Raw genomic sequence first — 27,808 nt, forward strand, 5'->3', positions numbered from 1 at the left:
ACTTTTCACCCCATGTGCTTTTGACAAGGTCTATGAGATCCTGATTGCGGTTCATAGAGGTCAAGAAGAGGATATAATTACTGATAACATATTATGCCTTCCATACATATCTTAAGTAGAGCCTTAAGGTCGTAGTCAACAGGCCTATGCCGGTGCGTACACTTAAAGGGGTTGTCTCATGAAAGCATGTGGGGTTATACACTTCTGTATGGCCATATTAATGCACTTTGTAATGTACATCGTGCATTAATTATGAGCCATACAGAAGTTATTCACTTACCTGTTCCGTTGCTGGCGTCCTCGTCTCCATGGATCCGTCTAAAATCGCCTCTTCTGGCGATTTTAGACGCGCTTGTGCTGTGCGGTCTTCTGTCTTCTGAATGGGGCTGCTCGTGCCGGAGAGCGGCTCCTTGTAGCTCCGCCCCGTCACGTGTGCCGATTCCAGCCAATCAGGAGGCTGGAATCGGCAATGGACTGCACAATGAAGATCCCGGCGGCCATCTTACTAAGGTAGGTAAGAAGAAGGAAGAAGTCGCCGCAGCGCGGTGATTCGGGTAAGTACTACCCGTTTTTTTTTTTAACACATGCATCGGGTTTGTCTCGCGCCGAACGGGGGGCCTATTGAATAAAAAAAAAAACGTTTCGGCGTGAGACAACCCCTTTGAGGCCTTAGTCACACGGGCGTTTTTTCACGCGATTTGCGCATCGCATGACGGATGCGCATGCGCAAATCGCGTGACCGGCGCCGAAAAATCGGCCCAAAAATCGCCCGAAAATCTGCTCCTAGCCGCGTTTCATTAGAAACGGGCCGGAGCTGTCCAGCGCATTGCATTCAATGGAGCCGGCAATACAGCGGCTCCATTGAATGCAAGCGCTGCGGGCGTGCGCGGGGTTAATTGTCGGGAAGGGGTTAAATATATAACCCCTTACCTGCAATGCATCCTTAAATGTGAAAAAATAAAAAAAAAGGATGTACTCACCTGCTCCCGGCAGCTGGAGATCCCGGCGGTCGGCCTGCAGTGGGTGTGAAGGAGGTGTGACTCAGGCTTGCCCCTGATTGGCTCAGCGCTGAGCCAATCAGAAGCAAGTCTCAGTCACACCCATTCATGAATTCATGAATGGGTGTGACTGAGCTCAGCCTCTGATTGGCTCAGGCTGAGCCAATCAGGGGCAAGCCTGAGTCACACCTCCTTCACACCCACTGCAGTCCGACCGCCGGGATCTCCAGCTGCCGGGAGCAGGTGAGAACATCCTTTTTTTTTATTTTTTCACATTTAAGGATGCATTGCAGGTAAGGGGTTATATATTTAACCCCTTCCCGACAATTAACCCCGCGCACGCCGGCAGCCCATTGCTTTCAATGGAGCGGCTGTATTGCCGCTCCATTGAATTCAATGGGCAAACATCGTTCTTCTCTGCCACAGCTGTTCCAGCTGTGGCAGAGAAGAATGATTTGTCTTCTATATGTTCTCAATGGGGTCGGCGCTGCTGCCGCCGGCCCCGTTGAGCGCATATAGAGAAGAGAACAGGAATCGCAGATCGCAGATAGGTGCGATCTGCGATTTCTGTTCTCTAATTTATCGGACGAGCGCATAAAAAGCGCTCATGTGTCCGATACCATTGCAAAGCAATGGTTTTAAAAAGTCGCCGGACGCATGCGCATGCGCAAATCGCGGCAATAAACGCCCGTGTGACTAAGCCCTTAAGGGGGTAAATAAGGTTTTCATCACATTGATGATCTGCAGATGGGTTATTGTTAGCAAATTTAGGGGTAATTTGTGGCCATATTAGTTGGGTAATAATCTTTATTTGTATAGCACCAACTTGTTCTGCAGCGCTGGTAAAAATAGTGTCTTCGTTTTAAAGTTCTCCAATAAAGGATTTGTTGACTATCCGTATTACTAAAAATAGAATATGCATTATTTGGGATTCTATTGGTTTTTGAAGGGCCCTTTGACATCTGCCATGCAGTGAAAAACTGAGTAGAAGCTATAGTCTAATTACATTGTCAGACTTGCTAAATAATCACTTGCTTTTGTATAGATTATTACTGAACTAGAGGCACAGTTTGAGGTCATGTCTGCAATTTTAAGTTGATTTCTTGGTAACGCATACTGTATATCTTGCATTTGTTTTGCGCACTATGGATAAAACATTTAAAGAGGACCTATTATTTCTCCTGACATGTCTGTTCCTCTAAATATATGTCTTTCCAATAAAATGACAATTATGGTGCATCTTGTCTCCAAACTCTGCACTGTTATTCTTCCTGTCGAAGAGGCATGACCCTACACCCTCCGCACTGACCAGTCAATGCTGAGGTGGTCAGACTGTCTAAGGACATGCCCTATTTGACAGCTGGAATGTAACGCCCACTTACAGTAGAAATTACATAGGAACAACACAGCGCAAATTTCTTAGAAAAGGCGCTCCAACGTTATTATTGTATTGCGTAAAATAGTATAGATCTTCTTTAAGACGATGGCGTACAGATGTGTCCGTCCTTACCTTCCGTCTTGACTTGACATTTGCAATTTGAGATGATGCATTTTTAAAAAAGCAAAAACGTATAAAACTATAATTTCGCTATACACTGTCGGGACATGTATAGGCTATATTTTTCTACTAGAAGCTCTCCAGTGATTGCGTTGGAATTTCCAGCCTGTCAAAAGCTTTTGCTGCCATGTGGCAATAATATATTCAATTTGTATCTTGATGAATTGGGGTTTTTAATAAAATTCTTTGAAATTTAAAAGTGGGCATGTCTGTATGTATAATAGTAACACAATATCCCGACATAGAAGAGGATTCTTTACTGTAAGAGCAGTGAGGCTATGGAACTCTGTGCCGGATGTGGTGATGGCAAATTTGATAAAAGAGTACAAGAGGGGCCTGGGCACCTTTCTTGAGCGATACAATATTACATGTTATAATCACTAATAACTTCAGAAGGATCGGTGATCCGGGGATTATTCCGATTACCAGATTGGAGTCAGGAAAGAATTTCTTCCCTTAAATAGGGAAAATTGGCCTCTACCTCACTGTGTTTTTTCTGCCCTCCTCTGGATCAACATTGGGGCGAAATAGACTGAACTGGAGGGACTTATGTCTTTTTTCAGCCTTACATACTGTGTTACCGTGTTACCACAATAATCTATAGTACTCTTCGTTGTTTTTACTGTTGATCTATCAACCACATCATTTTAAAAAATAGATTTTCATAAGAATCTGTAAAAAATTGTGTTCTGCATACAAACAGTAAATTACACAGAATTCAGCCCAACATCCAGTCCCATAATTGGTCTCAGGAGACTTTCTGTTTTCTAATTAAACTAATATTTGGAAAGATCTAAGAGGATCATCAGTCTGGCTTTTTCCCCCCATTATTTCTCTCATGTATTCATTGTGTACAGTGAAATTTAAATGTTTATTCTTCTCATTCAGCTCTTCTACAGGGTCCTCCTTGATTCATTCTCCTCCCTGCAATAAAGGCTGTGAATGTCAGAATGACTCGTTCACCCCTGTTTGTGGTGCCGATGGAATCACCTACATGTCCGCTTGCTTTGCTGGCTGCACGAAGGCAGTAAGTTCACATACAATTCCTATATATGATATGTTGCACAGGTGAATGCAATATCTGTATATATCTGTATATTCTATGTGTCAAAGTTCACACATTTCACATGTAATCTCCAATCTTGAAATCTGTTATAGGATAGTGCGACTGAGCAGATAGCTTCTTTTAAACACAGTATTAACCCCCAGGAAGCAATTTCCTACTGCCCAGGTCTTCATCTTATTGAGACAATTACAGACTGGGAATAAAGTGCATGCTGATTCATTGATAATGTTCTCATCTTCTATTCATTAACAACAGACTGTTTGCCTTCACGGCACACACACATTTCTCTCGGCTCTAATGCAGATACAATTTACTGGCTCCTCATTACCTCCATAGCTGAAATATTGAAAGGTGAGTTGAATATTGTAGTAAAGTGCCCAGGTCTGTAGCAGTGGCTGTGATGTAGCCTGTGATATAGTTTACGGGATTATGAGTTACATTAATGAAAAGTGCTTTTCGCCAACCGTTTTTCATCTGCCTAAATGGGGCACTTTGCACTGGCTGCCATTAGGAATCTCTCCTACAGTGTATTACTGGTCTGAGCTATTGTAACTTCCATGACTGAATTGTTTTGAAAGTTACCCCCTGGTTCTGGGGCAAAATTGGTCCAGAGACTGGAGGTGGGAGTTATATTATCTGGTGCCACCCTTTTTCTGGCTCGGATGCTGATCTGTTTATTCTTGGGGCTCCTCGTTATATGACCAAGTTGGCCACAGTTTTTCTTAGACTACCCAATGCACACTGAGCACTGGTGGTGCATCTGTAGTCTAAGACATTACATGCTGCTCTGATTGGCCAACACTGCTCAGTGATGGCCAATGAGGAAGCAGCATGCACTGTCTGACTCGCGATATTACTATGCACAAGAAAAAATAGGCCAGACCCTATCTTTCTAACGTTTAGCTTTTCTGCCTATCTTTATTTTTTTTTGCTCGCATGCAATAGCGCGAAGTTTGAACTGTCAAAAAGAAAAGACTTGACAGATTCAGGGGCAAATACGCTCCTTAGCGGTGAGCGTATTTGCAAATGCATCCGTCTAAAGAAGCCCTTGAGCTGCAGGACCAGATCCCAATATGTATGCCAAGCATAAACCCTAGTATATATTGACCTCATACTTCATCAACTTGTCATTTTTTCATATTTTTCTCATTGCCAACAGATTTGAGTTTGACTTTGGGACTTCATTTGTAGTAAGTGTATGCTACATTAATAAAGCATGTTAGATATTCCCACTCTATAAAATTGATGGTTAGCTAACACCAGCTCAGACCTGTCATATAGTATAAAATCAGTTTTCCAGGATGTCAGTTGAGACTATACATTTATTTTGTGACACATTCTGTTTTCAGCTTTTGTACAACTTTTATCTAAAACTACGCCCATGTGTCATGTAGTAAGTTCCCCTAAAAATTGTGACAATCCAGAAAATTGTCTGAAAAACAAAGATTTGTATAAATATGTCCCAGAGTAATTTAGCCAAAGAATGACAAACTTTCTGCATGTAGACTAAGTGTCAGAATTACTCAGACCTTTAATTGAATATGCTTCATTGTAATGTTGTTCTTCACTTTCTTCTGGTAAAGGAAATAATGCCTATCCAGGCGTTAAGGGAATAACTCTTAATACCGGCACAGGCGTAGCTCTCTGTACTTTTCTAGAAGTCTTGTATGCGTTAGATTTCTTTAGTCATTGAATAGTGAACAAATGTACCTTTTCTATAAAATAGACAAAAGATAAGGATATTTAAAGGGACATTTTGTTAAGATGAACTTACCCCTATCCAGATGACAGCAGATGACTAGATGATCAGTGAAGGTCTGACTACTGGGACCCCTGCTGATCACCAGAACGGGAGTCCCTAATCCCTCTAGGAGATTGGCAAATGAATGGAGGGGCAGTGCACATGCTCGGCCATCATTGCATTCATTTCTGTGAGTATGGTGGAGATTGCTAAACGCTCTCATTGAAATGAATGGAGCATGCCAGTCCCATCACTATCAGTAGGAGGACACAGGACCCCTGTTCTGGCAATCAGTGGTTGTCCCTGTGGTCAAAGGCTCACCCATAAGGCAGTTATTCTCTATCCTGTGAATAGCAGATAACTTAATTTTGCCGGAAAACCCCTTTAATTTACCATTTTAATGGAATATAAGTCAAAAAAATCAACAGTACATGTCCATCATGATTCCTTCATTGTGAGGAGATACAACCTGCTGTGATCACACAACTGAGGTACTCAGGATCATGCAAAGAAATCCCCATCTAGGCAAATACTAGTCCTTAGCCTATGAGCATTAATATTTATTTCTGTTACATTTTGATTTTCAGGCTAAGTTCTGATGAAGAACATTATGGCATATGGATGTCATGGAAGGGGAAGTCCACTTTTGATCCCATCTCTATGTGCTACAATTCGGAGGTGCTCAGTAAGAGCGGTTCCTGTTCTGGTGTACCTGGCATGTCCAAGCATTAAACACATGGCTGACATATAATGCTACATATCCCCTACAGTGGCCACTTAATATACCTAGAGATGGCTATCCCTGGTGATTACAGATGGTCACCCAGGGAATAAAAGTCATGTATCCAGGGTTAGAAATGTCCATGGACTAAACTTGTAAAACCTAGTAGTTATGAACATATAGATGGGTAAAAAGGAGACCAGATTCTCAAACCTTTGAGTCAGACATTACTGTGTCATGGAAAAAAGAAGGAAATCAGTCTAGACTATGAGTGGGTGAGCACAAATGTATTTTTAACATGCAGCACAATGCTTAGTGCAAAGATTCTCAAGTAAGATATGTCATCTATATAGCATACAGCTAAGGAACCAGCACACAGAATGTGGAAGTAAGCCAGACATGAGACTAAGGCCTTAGTCAGACGGGCGTTTTTAGCCGCGATTTGCGCATGCGTCCGGCGATTTTTTAAAACCATTGCTTTGCAATGGTATCGGACACATGAGCGCTAAATTATAGACCAGAAATCGCAGATCGCACCTATCTGCGATCTGCGATTCCTGTTCTCTTCTGTATATGCGCTCAATGGGGCCGGCGGCAGCAGTGCCGACCCCATTGAGAACATATAGAAGACAAATCATTCTTCTCTGCCACAGCTGAAGAACGATGTTTGCCCATTGAATTCAATGGAGCGGCAATACAGCCGCTCCATTGAAAGCAATGGGCTGCCGGCGTGCGCGGGGTGAATTGTCAGGAAGGGGTTAAATATATAAGCCCTTCCCTGCAATTCATCCTAAAATGTGTTAAAATAAAAAAAAATTGTATACTCACCTTTCCGCTGCAGCCGGAGTCCAGCCGCGGCCGCTGTCAGTTCTCCTGAACTGCTTCTTGGCACTATTCAGCCGGCGGGGCTTTAAAATCCCCGCCTGCTGAATGATCTGCCTCTGATTGGTCACAGCCCTGACCAATCAGAGGCTGAAAACACTCACACACCCATTCATGAATTCATGAATGGGTGAGTGACTGCTGCCTCTCAGTGCTGAGCCAATCAGGGGCAGGTCTGACTCACATCCATTCATGAATTCATGAATGGGTGTGAGTGAGGCATGCCTCTGATTGGCTCAGCGCTGAGCCAATCAGGGGGCAGGTCTGACTCACACCCCCTTCACACCCACTGCAGGACGGCCGCGCGGCGCTCCGGCTGCCGGCAGAAGGTGAGTATACAATTTTTTTTTATTTTTACACATTTTAGGATGAATTGCAGGTAAGGGCTTATATATTTAAGCCCTTACCGACAATTCATCCTGGGCTCGCCCGCAGCGCATTGCTTTCAATGGAGACGGCTGTATTGCCGTCTCCATTGAATGCAATGCGCTAGACAGCTCCGGCCCGTTTCTAATGAAACGCGGCTAGGAGCAGATTTTCGGGCGATTTGTGGGCGACTTGCGCGCACCGGTCACGCGATTTGCGGATGCGCATCCGTCATGCGATCCGCAAATCGCGCGAAAAATCGCCCGTCTGACTAAGGCCTAAGGCCTCTTTCACACGGGAGACAAAATCGCACAATTTTCTCGCATATTAGTGCATAGTGCTATCATATTACCCATCATCCTGAAGAGAAAAGTTTTGCATTTAAGCATTCAAAAAAGTTTCTTTCATGCAAAGCCATTTGCTTGAATAACTACAGAGAGTATATGCATGGCATCTGCACACAGCCTGGTATTATGGAGCGGTGGGCACACAGAGTTGCTATGCGCTCCACTACGCTTCTAGATGGGAATATTTCCAAAATAAGGCATGCAATAAAATGTGCCAAATTTATTAATATGCAATCAGAAGCTGATTGACTTGTTTTATGGGTGTACATACAGTACTTTTATGAGTGATGTTTTACTGATCTGTACAGCGCAGATCTGTAATATAGTCGTGTGCATGAGGCCTGAGCATAAACACACAAGACACAATGTTAGGTGAAGCAGTACATATCGAAACAGATAAGCATTGGATTAAGGCATAACTCCCAACTTTTTGGACAGTTGGAGAGGGACACTTATGGTTCATTATATGGCAGATCCATTTTTCCATCCATATCTACACGTTTGATTGCTTGTAATTTAAATATTAGCACAAAAAACATCAGAACATAGAAATTTTTACTATTGGAATTTCACTAAATAATGAAATAAATTGCACATAGGAGTCTCAAATACAATCAGGAAAACTGTGCAAATAGTTTATGGAGCAATATAGTAGGTTTATATAAGACAATTTATTTCTAAGATGAAATGGAGAAACAGTTAAGGGCCAAAGAGGGAAAAAAATAGGAACTGTCCCTCTAAAAGAGGGACACTTGGGAGGTCTAATTAAAGTACAAATGCAGTACTAGATTGGACAAGCCAAACAATTACTGAGGGATTAGCTTCTATTCCAACATTTTAATTCCGGATACATTTTACAGAATAATCCACCAAAGAGCCAAACTCAGATGGTCCAAAACAAACATATTTAGATCAATACCAGTTGCCTATCTCTGAGGTTAATTAAAATGTATTGAGGAAGTAGAGATCATGGTGCAGTGAGATGTTAAGATACTGTCACTGTATATATATATATATATATTTATATATATATATATATATATATATATATATATATATATATAGTTTTTAATCTAATCACCAAATTTGTAATGTCGTTGCAGTTGTAGTATGCTTTCGACAAGTATATGTTACCATTAGGTTGCTTTCAGTAAAGCGTATTTTGAATCCGTATTCAATTAATATGTTTCCTTATTTAGTACAGAGCTAATAAATACAAGGCTATTCACATGACATTTTTTTCATGGCTGAAAATAAAATGCACATCATGTACTAATTTTGTCTTTATTTGATGAAAAATATGCATATTAGAGTCTATTGAAAGTGATTAAAATATGGATACATCCGTATTGTATCGGTATTTGCATTTATTGATATTACGCTCTTTGTCAAAAAATTCCCCTAGAAAGAGTTTGTTTTGCTGCAAAACCCAGCATGCAGTTACATCTCAGGCAGAAATGCAAATGTTTACAGCTGTGGCGTGATTAGATGGACAATCCTGCCACCTGAGGCCCTGAAGGTGATTCCAGCGTTGGCCTATAAAAAGGCTCTCAGAGGTTACTTGTTTGTAGTGGGCCTTGTTTTCCACTTGTGTAGAGCTAGACATGCTTCTATGAAGCAATGAAAGGTTTTCGCCCAGGTAACAGAATTTGAGAGGGGTCACATTATTGAAATGAAAGAAGCTGGATGGCCATATTGATGAAATGCCCATCACTTGGGGTATTCTGGCCAAACTGCTAGGAAATGTTGGGCACACACACAAAGCTCAGGAGGCCCTTTACAGACCACCAGTAGAGAGGATCATCTGATCATCTGGCAACCACAAGGAACTCCAACTCTTTTGTTTCCGCCATTCAGAGACGGATGGCACAATTGTTACAGGCCTCTGTGTCTGCCGAAACCACCCACTGTTGACTCCATTTGCAGTGTTCAATACAAAAAAACAGCAGCGTTAGCAGCACAACCATGAACCCAATATAGGGAAGCGCGTAGGACTGCACGCTCAGTAGTAGATTACACTCCAACGATCCACTAAACTTCACTGATAGACATGTAGACTGAACAGCAAAAAGGTACAGAAGAATTTTCACATCAGTTAGATGAAACTTTGTTTGCTCCACATAAAACAGGCAATGTTTCAACCACCATGGTGCTCTTTGTCAAGCTGATGTGAAGATTCTTCTGCACCTTTTTGCTGCTCGGTCTACATATCTATCCATTTGCAGTGCTGTCGTGAAACGATGAAACCGGACTGCTATGGAGCTTAACTGGGCTGTCTTCAGCAATAAATCCAGGTTTAGTTTGTGCACTGATGATAGCTGTGTCCGTGTCTGGAGACCTAGGTGTAAGAACATGTATGGGCCCTTCTGGGATGCCAACTTCAACAGTCTACGAGTTGCATTATCTAAAGGCTCAATTACAGTAAATGTGGATCAATATGCTGGAGGATACCATACAGAACCTGTTTGCCTCCATGCCCACCCATATCACGTCTTGCATCCAAGCTAGAGGCGGTACAACAGGGTACTAGAGCCTCCATGCCCACCCATATCACATCTTGCATCCAAGCTAGAGGCGGTACAATAGGGTACTAGAGCCTTCATGCCCACCTGTATCACATCTTGTATCCAAGCTAGTGGTGGTACAACAGGGTATTAGAGCCTCCATTCAAGTGTTCAGTTTTCTGCAATAAATTATCATTTTCCTCAGATATTATAGTCACTTACTTAGGCTTCCTACACATGGGTGAGTACGGTATTGGGCTGTGAAACTCGGCCTAATATCGCGTCAGTGAACATGCAGTTTTTAGGCAGATGCAAGGTGTTTTTCAGGCAAAAATGCCCCGCATTGCATCTGTGAAATTCCATTCCTCTTGCATGAGTTACACGTGCAATAGAGGAGCAAAAGTGTTTCCCTTTGATTTTAATAGGAACCCTCAAATCATAGTCGCATGCATATTGCACGGCATGCAAGAGCCATGCGTTGCATTAAAGCTCCCATTGAAATTAATGGTCAATGCGTTCCAAGGAATGCGAATAGATAGGACATGCCGCAATTTTTTCATTTACATCGCTCGTGTATATGAATCCATTTAAAAGAATGGTGTTCATATTCGCAGAAAATTTATGCATCTTGCGAAGCACAAACCTCTCGTGAGTTTCATGGCCGTGTGAAAGGGGACTTATATTGATGTTACAATCACACATAGAAAGTTTCATTTGATTCCAAGAACTTTTTCTAGTTGCTTGATTTTTTTTGACAATGAGCAAAAATGGATTTGTTCTTTTTTGCCAGTAGTAAATAACAACTGGATGCAATTTCATCAGTAATACGTTTGTGAATTGCCCTTACACTAATCAACAATTTTTTTGCAAAAACTTAATAAAACTTGTGTTGGGATAAATTAACTAAAGGTGAATGTTACAAATAATGAGGTTTATTATCAGTGAAATGGAGGCGAGCACTCAGCAGCTCCTAGCATTACCAATTTCGACCTTCGAGATAGAAGTTCGCATCTATTTCCCTTCCATACATGCTCTACACTATTGTATATAGCATATGCTTTCTACATAGACCGTGCGGCACAGATGTAAATAATGTCCATGGTGAAGAGTAGGATAATGGGCTCTCTTAATTACAAACTGGCGGCAGAGATTGACGGAAATTGGTGTATTTCTGAAATAAAATCTTGCGACGCTTGTATAACCTCCGTGCTCTTTTCTTTTTGTCTAGAATCTGACTGGCTGTTTATGTGTCACATCTGTCCCTGTGGAGAATAATACTGTGGTTCCTGGAAAATGTCCCAGCCCTGGATGTCAGGAGGCTTTTCTCACATTCCTGTGCGTAATGTGTGTTTGCAGCATGATCGGAGCAATGGCCCAAACGCCATCTGTCATCATCTTGATCAGGTGGGTGTACCGCAGAGCTGACTTCTCAGGAAGTCCAAACCTGTTCGAAAGAAAAAGTAGAAAAAAGATCATTGCTTATATTCTATTACTTGGAACTGGAGTTTAAATAACCTTTCCATAGACATAAGCACTCCAACACACTTGTGTTTTTTTAACGCAAATGTCAATGGGACTTTCTAATGTTAATAACGCATCACACAAAAATCACAAAGCACAAACTTGCGATGCGTTTTTAACATTAGAAAGTCCCACTGACAATTGCATTAAAGGAACGCAGCATTAACGCAGCGTTAAAAATGCTGCGGGTATGCCGCGGATCCGGACGGCTTCCATAGGCTTTAATAGAAGCCTGCGGGAGCCGTCCCCGCGGGAGACCCGCACTAAAATGGAGCATGCTGCGGGTCTTTTCCCGCACACGCAATCCACGCCTCAAGGGAAAATGACATCCGCAGGTATTTAATTACCTGCGGGTGTCCAATGCATCCCTATGGGGCCCGGATCACGCGTGCGGGTTACCCGCTGCAGATCTGTCCCCGTGGACATGAGGCCTAAGTCTTCCCATTGTTACTGGACTCCTCTGGTGTTGACAATCTCTTGGGTTATGAAAGATACCAGTAGATGTCTGGTGAAACTCAGACTATATAGACAAGAAATTTTAAAATTGGTGAAAACCCCTGAGAAAAATCTCAATTTTATGGCACTAGATGTGAGCCAATAGTAGCATAATGCCACCATCCAAAAGCATTGGCGATTGTCGCCATATGCTCCTGTATGTGTTCATTTCCTAATTAAGGCTCCCATTTTATCTTTTTGGGGAAGCACGTGCAGACAAGTCCAGGGTAGTACAGCATAATGTTCTTGACCAGAGGTGTTTTCTCAAGGTCAATACCACAATTTATTTACAGTCTTATCAGGAATCGGCAATCAGATTAGATACTTTTTCTTCCATATTTGAAAATTATTTGCTCAATTTCCGTTTCAATATAAAATCTAATAAAACCTAAGTTGTACATTTTGGCTTTTTTCATAGTGATAGCAGGTTTGTTGATGCTGGTCATGATATCAGATTTATTATTTGCTGTCTGTGATAAAACAAGATGTTCTGTAACTTTCTGTATGCTCATCGTGTCAGTGGAGGTCTTTCTATGGAGGAGAGATTCATGCATAAACCACTAGGATCATATCGCATGTCAGTAGACACAGAGCAGCTGCCAGGCGGTTGTGATAAAATAGACTTTGTATGACCGGGTGCATTTTTGGCAAGTACATAATCCCTTAGGTGTCATGTCCATAGCACAGCTGAGAGTACACAGAGCCACCCTGAGACTCCCCAAGTCCCCAAAACTCAATGTGCCGTGGAAATATAATACCCCAAAAATATTTTGTCACTATGGTTTATAATGGAGCCCAATTTTTTTTTGGTCAGATATATGTGGACTAGAGATGAGCAAGTATACTCGCTAAAGGCAATTGCTCGAGCGAGCATTGCCTTTAGCGAGTACCTGCCTGCTGGAGACTGAAGGTTTGGGTGCCGGCAGCGGGCACGGAGCTGTGGGGGAGAGCGGGGCGGAACGGAGGGGAGATCTCCCTCTCCCTCTCCCCCCCCCCCCCGCTCCCTCCTGCTGACAGCCGCTACTCACCGCTCCCCTGCGCCGGCGCACGAACCTTTCATCTCGAACGGGCAGGTACTCGATAAAGGCAATGCTCGCTCGAGCAATTGCCTTTACCGAGTATACTCGCTCATCTCTAATGTGGACTCAAAAAGAAAAAAAACTATTTTTTTGCGATTGAAATGCCAGTTGACAGGTTGGAGCGTTGCACCCTTCCCATGGAATAGAGTGGCAATTAAATGCCAATTTAGGGCAAGCTGTCTTCTTTCCCCTGAGTTGTACATAGGGTAACTTCCTCCTCCCTCCAATCTTTTGAGCTGCCATAGAAGCCTATGGCAGCTTTCTGTGTAACACGGACAAAGATAGAGCTTGCCCTATCCTTTCGCGGACATAGATTTTGCGCGGAAAAAACACATTCATCTGAATGAATCTTTCGAAATTGAAGGTATTGCTGTGTTGCGTTATACGAGCAAGTTTTTCACATACGGGAATGTCTTTGCAAATACGTTTGTCTGAATCTGCCTTTATACCTCCATATGTAGTCGGAGGCATATGAAGGTTGAGTAGGGCAGTATAGACTTCTATGGGTAGTTTCTCAGGGTTTTGTACAGGTTATAAGGAGCTTGCATTTACAAGGTTTTACTGCATATCTATCAAGTTAACAGAAGATAAAGGAAGTCATTACATGGAGCTGTATTGCTTAAGCACACACATTTTACATATTCCTGCTGGGCTAATAGAAAACCTTCTATGGGTCCTTAGCAAATACTAAATCCATGAGCCTCAACTCTATATCTTTTTATAAATCTTCATTGCCCACTAGGAATAATCTTATGGTATTAACTGTGGACCACATACTCTACTACAAAAGGAGCCTTCTATACCAAGTGAGTATAATAAAACAGCAGTATAATGCGGTATTAGAGAATGCCGAAAAATATGTTCTTGTAATTACTTGGTCAGGGTCATAACCGTATGACTGTAATTGAAAAGGTCAGGACTTGGATGCATTACAGAACTAAGGGACTTGGCCAAGGCTCAAGCCAAAAATTCTCTTATTGTGGTTGGTTTTAGGTATTTAATATGCCATATACATTTATCTGCAATGATGATTTTCTGCAGATAGCAATGGGATCAGCATTTATTTTATAGTCAAGAGTAAGAACTAACTTTGGTAATATTAAAAAGAATAACTTTTTGAAGTTTTTCTTTTTTTTTGGGGGGGGGGTTGTGTTTCTGTCATATTCTGTCTTCAATTGCTTGTTAATGCATTGCTAATGCACAGTATTGCTGTTGACAACAAAAAATATGGAAATGATTAACATAACTAATAATAATTGCCTTTATATGGTACATGTATATTACATCACCTGATATTGACTTCTGTCCCAGTTGGAGCACATAACCTATATTCATTTACGGTATTGGTGTGTTTTTGGAACTGTCCATAATGAAGAAGTAAATACACAGAAGAAACTTCAGTGTTGTTAGATTATTGGGTACCTGACCAAATTCAGATGTTTTTTAATGTGGTAGTATGTTAAAGAGAGATGTAATGTTTACTACAAGAGATGAGCGAGCGTACTCGCTAAGGGCAAATACTTGAGCGAGTATTCCCTTATGTGAGTACCTACCTGCTCGTCTCTAAAGATTCGGGTGCCGGTGGGGGTGAGCGGTGAGTTGCGGGAGTGAGCAGGGGTGCGCGGGAGTGGAGAGAGATCTCCCCTCCGTTCCTCCCCGCTCTCCCCCGCTGCTCCCTGCCCCCCGCCGGCACCGAATCTTTTGAGATGAGCGGGCAGGTACTCTCAAAAGGCACTACTCGCTTGAGTATTTGCCCTTAGCGAGTACGCTCGCTCATCTCTATTTACTACATCTTTTGAAAGACAAAATTGATAATTACATAATCGAAGTCATGTTCATATAAGGAAACCCCTCTCGAGAAACAAAAAAAAAAACTTTTTGGGATATACTGTAAATTAGTCACCCCTGTTTTAGATGGCTTTTTAGGAGGTATGTGGATAATATTCCAGTACTTCAAGAAGTATTCCAATTTATAACACTTATTACCTTACTTTTATTACCATGGGGAGGAGGCGTTTGTATAGAACAGCATTGTGTACTGGTGCTCCATACAACTATAGAAGTTGGCAAAACAGCTGAGAGTAATTTTGTAGAGTTGTGTTTAATATGTATGTTCGACCACTATCTCTTAGTCACTGAGGTTACACTAGGGGATAGAGGCAGGGCATGGCATTGATGGAGCGCCCACCAGTCCGGTACCACAAATGAACTGCACTAAGAGGTGGGCCTTAACATAAAGTATCATACATGATGTATGGCACTGAGATCGTGTGGGCTCAAGAACTAGGTCCATTTCCAACCATTTAATAGCTTAGATGCCACAGTCATTAGCAATAGGAGCATCTAAGAAGTTAGTCGGAATATGTGGCATTTTCTCTTAAGCTATCAACAGGTAAGTTTCTACGGCAGCAGAGGATCTAACAATCATGGACATAAGTCTATTAGGCCACGCCAGCAGCAGAGCGTTATAAGCTACCTGCCAATAGCATTTGGATTTATAGCATTAGTTTGGCTTTTTTTAAAGGGGTTGTCTCACGAAAGCAAGTGGGGTTATACACTTCTGTATGGCCATATTAATGCACTTTGTAATATACATCGTGCATTAAATATGAGCCATACAGAAGTTATTCACTTACCTGCTCCGTTGCTGGCGTCCCCGTCTCTATGGTTCCGTCTAATTTCGGGGCCTTCTTGCTTTTTTAGACGCGCTTGCGCAGAAGGGTCTTCTCCCTTCTGGACGGTCTGGGCATGAGCGGCGTTCTGGCTCCGCCCCCTTCTACGCATCATCGCGTGGCTCCGCCCCGTCACGTGTGCCGATTCCAGCCAATCAGGAGGCTGGAATCGGCAATGAAACGCACAGAGCCCATGGTGCACCAAGGGAGAAGACCCGCGGTGCACCATGGGAGAAAACCGCAGCGCATCCCTGGGAAAGGACCGGCGGCCATCTCGGGAGAAGAATTTTATAAGTTCATCTTTCATCACATCGCAGAGTAGCAAGCGGTTTAAAAACCGCTTTAAAATGCTATTTTATGCCAGGGGGGTGACAGGGGGAATGCGCTAATGTAAAATTTTGAGGTTTGTCGCGAGACAACCCCTTTAAGTCATTGGTGTTTTTTTTTTCTAAAACACAGCAAGCATGCTTGTAGTTATAGGAATGTCATACAATCATAAAATTTGGGACTTATAGAAATCTATTATGAGTTCCATTGACCCTTACACTGCATCCACTTCAGCATGCTGTGTAATGATATAGGGCCATATGGAAATATAAATGAAGTCGCTCCATAGAGTAACATTGATTTCATTATTCGAAGCACATTCTATATAGACAGAATATGGGGCCAGTATACACTGGTGTTAATAACACTTTAAGCCCGGTTCATACATGGAGGAGACCTGCCAATAGTAATGCAGTTAAGAACACAATAGCAAAATATATTTTAACATAGTTTGTAAGTTTGTAGGCCGAATGAAGACAATGTCCATCTAGTCCAGCCTGTTTTATCCTTCTGTGTTGTTGATCCAGAGGAAGGCAAAAAAAACCCAAGAGCAGAAGCCAATTAGCCCTTTTGGGGGAAAGCTTCCTTCCCGACTCCCTAATGGCAATCAGACTGTTCCCTGGATCAACCCCTAATAGTTCTTACCTGCCTGTATTAACAAATAACCTTAGATTTATATCCTGTAATATCCTTCCACTTCAGAAAGACGTCTAGTCCCCCTTTAAACTCCTCAATGGATTTTGCCATCAACACATCCTCAGGCAGAGAGTTCCACAGTCTAGAGTAAAGAACCCCTTTCTGTGTTGGTGATGAAACCTGCTTTCCTCTAGACGTAGCAGATGCCCTCTCGTTACCGTTGCCGTCCTGGGTATAAACAGATCATGGGAGAGATCCTTGTATTGTCCCCTCATGTGTTTATACATAGTTATTTGGTCACCCCTTAGCTGTCTTTTTTCCAGGGTGAATAATCCCAATTTGGATAGCCTCTCTGGGTATTCCAGTCCCTTCATTCCATGTATTAGGTTAGTTGCCCTTCTTTGAACCCCCTCCAGCACTGTGACATCCTTCCTGAACACCGGTGTCCAGAACTGTGCGCAGTATTCCATGTGAGGCCTGACAAGTGCCTTATTAAGTGGGAGAATAATGTTCTTGTCCCTCGCCCCTCTTTTAATGCACCCCAAGACTTTATTTGCTTTTGCAGCTGCTGACTGGCATTGGTTGCTCCAGTTTAATCTACAATTCACTAGTACTCCCAGGTCTTTCTCCATATCATTTTTCCCTAGCAGTACCCCATTTAGTGTATATTGGTGACATCCGTTTCTCCTGCCCATGTGCATAACCTTACATTTATCAACATTGAACATCATATGCCATTTTTCTGCCCAAGCCCCCAGCTTATCCAGGTCCGTTTGTAGCCATACATTGTCCTCCGTTGCATTAATTATATTGTATAATTTTGTGTTATCTTGCAAATATTGATATTTTGCTGTGCAGCCCCTCTATCAGGTCGTTGATAAATATATTGAACAGAATGGGGCCTAATACTGAGCCCTGTGGCACCCCACTAGCGACGGTGGCCCAATCAGAGTACGAACCATTACCACCCTCTGCTTTCTATCATTGAGCCAATTCTTTACCCAGATACACACATTTTCACCCAATGCAAGCTGTCTCATTTTGTATATCAGCCTATTATTTTGACACTTTAAACAGTAGTTGATTATAAAAGTATTGTGCAAATTGCCAGAAAGTACTGTCCACAACCACAAACCTTATTGCCCCCATTCTCTTTACTTTTGGTGGTGAACATCTATGGAGGAAGGAACTACATTGTTAGAAAAAAGGGGATAAGGAATTGGGCCAAGGGTCATGAAAAAGTTGTGAAGGGAAAAACAAACATCATGCCTTTCTGTTCTGTCTGGCAAAAGCCAGGTACACTAATAGGTTGGGCAGTATAATGTTTGTTAGGGGGGCCCTCCTGGAAAATAAGCTAAAATTAAATCAAGGCTCTCATCTTCTATGATGAATGGAAGAAGCTTATATCATATAGCAGTGATCCTTTTTATAGCTCAGACATAGCAATAATTGTTAAAAATTGTCTTTTCCGGTCATATCATTCATTAAGAATTATCATTACATCGGTTAGAATCAAAAAAATGCTCCTGCTTTCATTCCTTCATAAAGAGCCTTGAGTTAAAAATCGAAATCTTTAAAATGCATCCGGTGACCTTCCCCGATTTTGTCTCTGCCTGTCACCTATTGAAGTAATCAAAATGAACTGGAGAGAGGATACAATTGAATGCTGCCATAGCTCAGTGCTGAGCAGCTGTGAATGTTTCCATAAGACTGAAAAGAATTACTGGCCCTGTGGGAAACGTTGAAAGATAAACTGTGCCGTTTCTGCAGCTCTAACACAGGGACAATTACAGAAATGCACATCCTCTAGATATGTAGACTGCACTGACTTCTATGAAGAATCAATGGAGGGACTCTTTTAAGGGTTAGGGCTCCACTGGGAAAATTGTCACTCTAGTAAGGATGTTTTGTTCCAAGAGGAACAATCTTTCAAACATGATGACGCTCTTGGCTCAGGATAAAAACTTGCCGTGTCATACTCAGATGTGTCAGATCATCATGACAAACAGATGAGGGGCAGTTCCAAAGCTAGATGACGATAAAATTGGACCTTGAGCTTCATATGTTCCTAACTCAATGGCGAAACACCACAAAAGACCCCTAGCCCTGGAAAGTTAATGTCTGTGACTGAAAGTCTTATGAATTCTAATACCTATTATAAGGAATGGATTATACAGAGAGCACATGGGGTACTTCCTCAGGGCCTCTGCTACCATGAGGACCTACACTATTCTACCGACCCAAGCAGTTAGTTAAGCTCACAACAAATGGGGTAAACCAGTTGTCTAGTGAATGCATGGGGTGAGATATAGGCTCCAATTGAATATTTTACCCAGTCCTTCATCAACCTTAATCTGGCCTTACTACCATAGAAAACAAAAGGTAAATCATTCAGAAAAGCTGCTGTGGAAAACCTTTATTTAAACATGTACCCTAAGGCCTTAGTCACACGGGCGTTTTTTTCCCGCGATTTGCGGATCGCATGACGGATGCGCATCCGCAAATCGCGTGACCGGGGCCGAAAAATCGCCCGAAAAAACTGCTCCTAGCCGCGTTTCATTAGAAACGGGCCAGAGCTGTCCAGCGCATTGAATTCAATGGAGCTAGCAATACAGCCGGCTCCATTGAAAGCAATGGGCTGCGGGCGATCTCACGATGAATTTTCGGGAAGGGCTTAAAATTATAAGCCCTTCCCTGAAATTCATCCAGAAATGTGTAAAAACAAAAAAAATATATATACTCACCTAGTCCCGGCAGACGGCGTTCAGCCGCGGCCGGCCGGCAGTTCTCCTGAACTGCTCTGAGTAGTATTCAGCAGCCGGGGATTTAAAATCCCCGCCTGCTGAATGAGCTGCCTCTGACTGGTCACAGCCTCACCAATCAGAGGCAGCTCTCACTTACCCATTCATGAATTCATGAATGGGTGAGTGAGTGCTGCCTCTGATTGGCTCAGCGCAGGGACCAATCAGGGGCAGCTCTCAGCTGTCATTCAGAGGCTGTGACCAATCAGAGGTGGCTCATTCAGCAGGCGGGGATTTTAAATCCCCGGCTGCTGAATACTACTCAGAACAGTTCAGGAGAACTGCCGGCCGGCCGCAGCTGAACTCCGTCTGCCGGGACCAGGTGAGTATATATATATTTTTTGTTTTTACAGATTTCTGGATGAATTTCAGGGAAGGGCTTATATTTTTAAGCCCTTCCAGAAAATTCATCCTGCGCTCGCCGGCAGCCCATTGTTTTCAATGGAGGCAGCTGTATTGCTGGTTCCATTGAATTCAATGGGCAAACATCATTCTTCTCTGCCACAGCTGTTACAACTGTGGCAGAGGAGAATGATTTGTCTACTATATGTTCTCAATGGGGTCGGCGCTGCTGCCGCCGGCCCCATTGAGCGCATATAGAGAAGAGAACAGGAATCGCAGATCGCAGATAGGTGCGATCTGCGATTTCTGTTCTATAATTTATCAGACGAGCGCATAAAAAGCGCTCATGTGTCCGATACCATTGCAAAGCAATGGTTTTCTAAGATCGCAGATCGCATGCGCAGGTCGCACGGAAAATTGCCCGTCTGACCGAGGCCTAACAATGGAACTGCATTCTGCTATGCTATTTTAGGTACCGGTACTCAAGAAAGACATATCGGAACTTGAGCGGGTTTAACCCTTTCCAATCCACTGTCTGACCTCTGAAGACGTTATGATTTAGGGCTGTACCACTCCGATGTTGGAAGACATCCCTCGGGGTTCTCTTACTGTATATTGCCAGCCTCTCTGCTGTTGAAGTCTATCCAATGTGTCACCTCATGCAGTACTGGCTTTAGCCAGCAGATAGTGCCATTGTATAACGGCAGAAAAAGAGTAAGCCCCCTAGGGAAACCAAGATAGACATTGGATTGGAAAGGGTTAAAGGTGGGCAACTAAAGTAATAAATGGAATGCACCGACAAAGGAGAAAATCAGTCTCCTCCAAAACACTTCTTTTATTCCATAAAATCCATAAAATTACAAATAGTGGTTACTGCTCAACACGATGTCTACGCGCACTTCTTTACTGTAAGAGCAGTGAGACTATGGAACTCTCTGCCTGAGGACGTGGTGATGGCGAATTTGGACGTCTTTCTTGAGTGTTACAATATTACATGTTATAATCACTAATACCTTCAAAAGAGCTGTTTATACAGGGATTATTCTGGTTGCCAGATTGGAGTCAGGAGGGAATATTTTCCCTTGTGTGAGGGGGGAGGGGGGGGGGGTTGGCTTCTGACTCATTGTGGTTTTTATGCTTTCCTCTGGATCAACTTTAGGGTGGAGAGTGGGCTGGATTGGATAAACATGTGTCTTTTTTCAGCTTTGCATACTATGTGTCTATGCTGACAATTGACCAGCTTCTCCTATCACCTTATATTTACTGCTGACCAATTAAATATCAAATTGGATTGGACTGCGGATGCACAAAATATAATAGTTTGTCATTCTAATTTTTTACAAATAAAGCATCCTTTCAACTGGATCTCTACCAAAATCAATAAAGAATAGATTGAAATACACATGATTTACCATCCATTGTCCAATATGTTCGAATCTATCTTTCCAGTTAACTGAAAATGCATATTTTAGCAACTTTGTATTATTGTTCCAATTCATCTAAAAAAAAAAGCACATTTGCAAATAGTCCTACTCTAATAAGTTGGTTACATTTTGGTGTATATAGCTGATATGTAAACCTATGTGTCTCCATCAAATCTGACTAAATAGAGTTTATCTGTAGTCTGGAATCATGATCATACATCCTCCCATCTGTTCCCTACTTCTTGGTAACCTACATGCGGTAGGTAGGTAGTTTGGTAAAAAAGAAGTAGGAGACAGTTATAAGACAGTATTACTGCAAGAGCAGACTATGCAGGGTTTGCTTGTGGTCAGCAGCAATAGAGTCATATATGTTTACAACTGAGCTTCATATTCTAGTCCTGAGTGAACTTTTGTGAAAAGTTCGGATGGGCCAGTTTTCTGAATTTCAGCAAAAAGTTCAGTTCAGTCCCAATCAGTTCAAACCAAACCAGAAATTAACCAACACCCCTAAAAATGGTGTATAACACGAAGACCCATAGAATTCTTCCTCCTCCCAGTGGTGAGCACTGTTAATTTGCATCACTGGGTGGTCAAATCTGACCAAAGATAGTAACGGCATGGAGTTTGTATGAATGTTTGTAGACTTCTATACAAAAATCCAATGCAAGGCAACAGTGCTAACCACTGAGCCACATTTGTGAGGGAGCAAGAAATTTAGCGGGTTCAGCCAAATTTAACCACTGAAGTTTGCATAGAACTTTTAGCAAAGTTCAGTTGGCTCAACCCTAGTATATGCAAATAATGTAGGATATTTTTGATCAAGGTTTTAAAAGTTGCTTCATTTTTTTTAGTACATTAGTGCAATTAGAACAAATTGGTTGCATTAGGGCACATACACTTTAATTCACAATGAATGCTTATACTTTTTCAGATTATAGTATATTACCCTAAACTTCTACATGCAGTATTAGATACCTGTCAGCTGAATATCTATCTAGCTGAAGAGAACCAACCATAATGGCCCCATAGCAAGCATGTCTGGTTCTTTTATTTCAAAAGGGAAAGAATTGGTGAGAAGTGTCAGAAACTTATCTTTTTCGGATCACATTGGTGAAATCCAAGCTGTCTTATCCATGTTTCCTCTAATATCAGATATGGGAGGACAGCCTAGCAGCCCAGTAGACATTAGCTATTATGGTCTATTGGCAATTTGAAGGCTGTGGACACATTTGAAATGACAATTGATTTTGAAATAGGATTTAATTAAGACTTTTGCGCTGTTTGTCTTTTACATATCACTTTATATATAGTCATGGTCAAAAGTTTTGAAACTGACACATATTTTCACAAAGTTTGCATATAATTCAACTTCAGTATACCATAGAAACTAAAAGATCTAAAAACATTAAAGTAGCAAACTTTGTGAAAACCAAAATTTTTTTAGTCTTAAAACTTTTTGCCACTATTGTAGATACTGCAGTAAGACAATATAATGTGTGTATGGGTCACCTACTCAAGCAGTGTCCCAGCTGTATGCGAGGAGAGGTTGGAGCTCTGAGCTGAAGATCCATCAGCTCCAAGCGGTTTAAAAAGGCACAAGGAAAAATAATCCAAAAATCAGGTCATCTTCTTCAACCAAAACTTCCTCTTTATTATTCCAAGGTGAAAACAGAATAGATATCGGCTAAACAAATAGTCCTTTTTAACAGCTTCTTTATTCCAAACATCACAATACATTTAATATCTTGTCTCTCACTCATGAGCAATCCTCTAAATGTGCTTCAATTGAAATATTTGTCCTAAAATCTGCTATGTCCCTAACAACAGACTTGCCCAACCACACAGTACTATATGTAGCTTATTTGTTTCTGGCATTGAAATATTTAAGTCTAATGCACAAATGACACCCACTGCTTCATCTTATGTGGCCCACCAGCTATGCAGCATTCTTCTTACCCAGCCTGCAGGTCTGGTCTGGTGGGGCAGTGCAGTCTGATCACTGACTTCTCTCCTGGCATCTGTGTGCGCCCACCTGTATGGAGCGTAGACACCCACGGGAAAGATCAGTGGTCACAGACTACACTGTTGCCGCTGGACCAGACCTGCAGGCTGGGTGGGTGGAATGTTTGTAGGGATGCTGCCTGGCCCGAGGTTAATAGGGAAGTCACTAGTACTACTGGTAATACTATAGAGGTCATGTATTACTTATGGGGCAAATATAGAGGACACTATTACTACTGAAGGCACTATGGAGGGCACTGTTGCAACTGGGGCCACTATGGAGGTTACCTTTACCACTGTGGCCACTATGGAGGTCACTATTACTACTAGGGGCACCTATATAAGGGATAGTTAATACTGGGGTCACTCTGAGGGTCAATATTACTACTGGGACCACTATGGTGGATAATATTATTACTATGGCCTTTCCGGGGGTCAATATTAGGGCTCGTTCACATGGGCATAAGTGCATTTTGATCACACAAATACACCACGTATTTGAGCAACTGAAAAAGGGACCTATGTTCCAAGTCCTAGAGTGTTTTTGTCTGCCCAAATGTACTATGTATTTGCCAAAAAATAACGTATATAAGCCTGTTGAAATGGTGCACAAATATGCAGTAAGTACACAGGTTTCCTGCGTAATCACTTCTTATTTGCACTGACCCTTTCACTACAATGGCATGTTGCGGTGCGTGATACGCACCAAAATTGGTCATGCTGCATATTTTTTCCCTTGATCATACATCACGTGAAAACATATGCTCATGTGATGGAACCCATTGGGACCAGTAGATTTTATTCACTGTGTATTGCACGCGTAATACACTGCTCAAATCCGCTTGTGTGAACAAGCCGTTACTCCACAGTCTTACAATTACAATCGTCCCTTTGAAGGCAGCCATAAGGCTGATGTGGCCATCGGTGAAAATGAGTTTGACACCCCTGGACTAATGTAATGCTAGACTACTACACCGTACAAGATCGCTATCATTAACTAAGGACTAGACTGATTTGCTTTGAAGTCTCTGGGGAAGAAGGATGATTATATGGGCGTTGAGGTCTGACACACTCCCCCATTCAGACTGAAAACCTCCGCAAACCTCCTCTTATGAAGAATGGTGTATACCTGCCCACATGATATTTCAAATCACATTAACTGTGCTGATTCAATAGAGATTTCCAATGACAAAACCTTGTCAGGGCTACAAAGCTCTCCCATGCTGACATTTCATTCAGGATTTCAATGGCTCACATTGGATTCGCTGCATGCCGTGTTGTGTTTCATTGTTGTTATTATTACGGCACTTATCAAATTCACATCACTCCACAGTTTTAAGAGACGCAGAGGTGAAGGAAGATCATGTATCTGAGCTTTTAGAAAATGTTTGGAGTGCACATTACTGAGAATGCTAGTACTTTACCGGCATGGATGGGCTGAGAAGAATCTATTCAAACATTTGATGGTGTCGTTTAAAAATGATGTCCCTTCCATCTTATCATCCCTGTAGAGTGAGAATTTCTGTTTGCAAGGCATGGTTACGATTTTCTGTCTTATAGATTGTTAAATCTACAAAGTCTTATACGGTGCAGCCATTTTCAGCTGATTTTCAAGTGCCTTCAGAGAAGTACAAATGCAAGTCTGTGTATAGGATATACAGTAGTCACCATTCTCAATTCTACCTCGTTGGGGAAAATTGTGATGGTTCACAGGGCCCTGGACTTACAAGCGCTCATTTGATAGTACAATTTCTTGAAAAGGATCAAGTCTAAAGATCAGTACCTAGATAAACTATTTATGCACTAGTACATTAATATTTAAAGGTCCTTTTGTAGCGCCCCTGAACTGTCACTAGATAGGAGTGTTTATTTTTCTGGGGGGCTGTGCCTTTAAATGTATTGTGCACTTTATTGCTGTCCCACCCTGAAGGTGGTGTCCTAAGCAGAGTACAGTACAGAGAGGAATAGAACAGCCCACTGACTCAGCTTCTCACAGCTGCAGACAATCAATTTTGAGCAGTGGGGGGAAAAAAGTTATACAAGTTCCTATAAGTGTCTAGAAGTTTCAGTCTAGAAGACAGCAGTATAGTGTAAACAAACATTAAGCTGGTTTAGGGATCATTGACTATATATTTTAAGCTCTGGGCCATCAATGGTATAGATGGTTTGTAGAGAAAGCTGCAGACTCCAAGGCTGTGGAGAAAACCCCATAACTGACAGTATGGAGCAGCAAGGTAGCAGGAACTAAAGCCACCATCTTCAGGCTGGATTTTGAATTGGATTGTAACATCTTGTGCCTTTACCATCTGGATGTTGAACCATTATGCGTGTAGAACAAGTTAAAGAGAGTTGCACTGCTTTCCCTCTCCTGACTCTCTGGACTTTTTCTTTCACTGGGACTTTGCATTAAATTATACGACCATACCAGAGAGCGGAGATCAGCCCTTTACCATCACCCCCATATTTCACTGTAGTGCAGCTGATTGGTGATGGACTGGCCACTATGAGAGAGGGAACCAGACCCCCACAAGATCACCCTATTTCAGCTTATTACACTTCTTTTACTGGCTGATTTAGCTTTACTATGACTACAAATGCTTATTCGCCCAACAATTGGACTGTGTAAATGGACGAACAAACCGCCAATGAACAAGCAGACACTCGTTAATTGGCTGATCATGCCATTTAGGTAAGCATAAACATGTTTGCGGTTCAGCTGCAATTCTCCCTGTGATAAACGATCGCGTTAGTGGCCAATCGATTTTCATAGAGCAGATGATCTCTCCGTGTATATGGAGGGAATGAGCACTGACAGACATTCTCATTGTTGGTCAGTGTCGGTTTATCAGAAAAGGAACTTTATTATGCATGATAGGGCCCTATTGTTCTCTATGGGAGCGTAATAAACACCATACGTAAACAAGTATATCGCATAAGTGCAGCGTTTATATGCAATGTCACTAAGCAACAGAGTGAAATATAAATTAAAAAAGCTAATCAGACTGCGCATGATAGCGTGCATGAGACACCCTGACATGCGCAGTGCCAAATCGCTGCCCACGATAAAACGCTGCATCATACATCCAGTGTTTTACGCATACACTCATGTCTACCGGCCCTAAGAAAGCAGGTCTATTTTTTGGAACCCCTCTAACTTCTGTCTATAAAGTTTTGAAATATGACAATAAATATGGAGACAATTTAGCATAATATTAGAACCTGAAGCACTGTGACACCAACATGGCTTACTTGCAAAGTAACAAAAAACATCCATATTCCTCAAAGATAATGACTCACATTTTATTCTTCCATGACATCATTAGCTGGTGTTAACAAAGCTGCTAAATTCCAGAATTTATTATGCAGCTCCAGATGTAATTATCACTGAGAAGTGTAGCAGCCGCTTTTAAAATCCAAGTAATGATTTTTGAAGAGGTTACAGTATCATTCTGATTGGCAGCGAAGTGTCATTGAAGGGTCCATTAATTAAAGCATTGTTCTTCTATTCCAGGATATTGTTATCCTGTTTTGCGCTCTTATGTTATGTAGGTTGCAAAATAGTCTATAGATAAATATATAAACTAATATCTACTAGTCCCGAAACAGCAGTGATGGATTACTTGATGTTCCAGACATTTGGATACTGAAAACAAAAGATTGTATTAGAGAAATCCATGGATTAGTATGGTTCTGTTTAGACTAGTTTATTCTGGTTAAGGATTTTAGTTCTTAAAGGGATTGCACCAAACTTGCAAGTTATAACAGATCCACAGGATAGAGAATAACTTGGTGATCAGTGGGGTTTCACTGCTGAGACCCCTGTTGATCTCGAGAACAGGGGTCCTGTCTCCGCTGTCTTTCTTACTGTGGGGTTACTGCACCCCCTTCAGTAAGGAGGAGACTAAATAGAGCCTAGGTCATGCAAGTGCATTCCATCAACTGTCAATTGGTCTCTCAAATTACCCGAACAGGTATTTCCATAAGCCCTATTCAAATTAATGGAACACTGACCATGCTAGCTCGGTCAGCACTCCACTCACAGTGATGTTACTCCAGGGAGAGAAGTAACCTCTACAGTGACAGTCAAAGTGGGAAACGGGAGTCCCATTCTGGAGACCGATAGGGGTCTTATCAGTGAGACCCCACCAATCAGCAAACTTTTTTAAAGGAAGTCTGTTACTACTTTTTCAACTATCTACTGAGTATACTGTCTGATGTCTCCCAATTTGAAGTACGTATTGGGACCTGGTGATGGCAAAATCAATGGAGGAGTTTAAGAGGGGACTAGATGTCTTTTTGGAGTGCTATAACATTGCAGTATAGACAT

General features: G+C 42.0%; 1 protein-coding gene across 1 annotated transcript in view; it reads left to right on the plus strand.

Moving 5' to 3' along the window:
* Window positions 1-27,808, plus strand: part of SLCO3A1 (solute carrier organic anion transporter family member 3A1) — a 321,797-nt gene that overhangs the window by 273,292 nt on the left and 20,697 nt on the right. The window contains exons 7-8 of the mRNA XM_066589985.1: window positions 3,445-3,583; window positions 11,412-11,587. Of these exons, the coding sequence (XP_066446082.1) occupies window positions 3,445-3,583; window positions 11,412-11,587 (315 nt within the window). The remainder of the gene's footprint in view (window positions 1-3,444; window positions 3,584-11,411; window positions 11,588-27,808) is intronic.

The sequence above is a fragment of the Eleutherodactylus coqui genome, chromosome 2 (assembly GCF_035609145.1).
Source record: "Eleutherodactylus coqui strain aEleCoq1 chromosome 2, aEleCoq1.hap1, whole genome shotgun sequence".
Classification (NCBI taxonomy): Eukaryota; Metazoa; Chordata; class Amphibia; order Anura; family Eleutherodactylidae; genus Eleutherodactylus; species Eleutherodactylus coqui.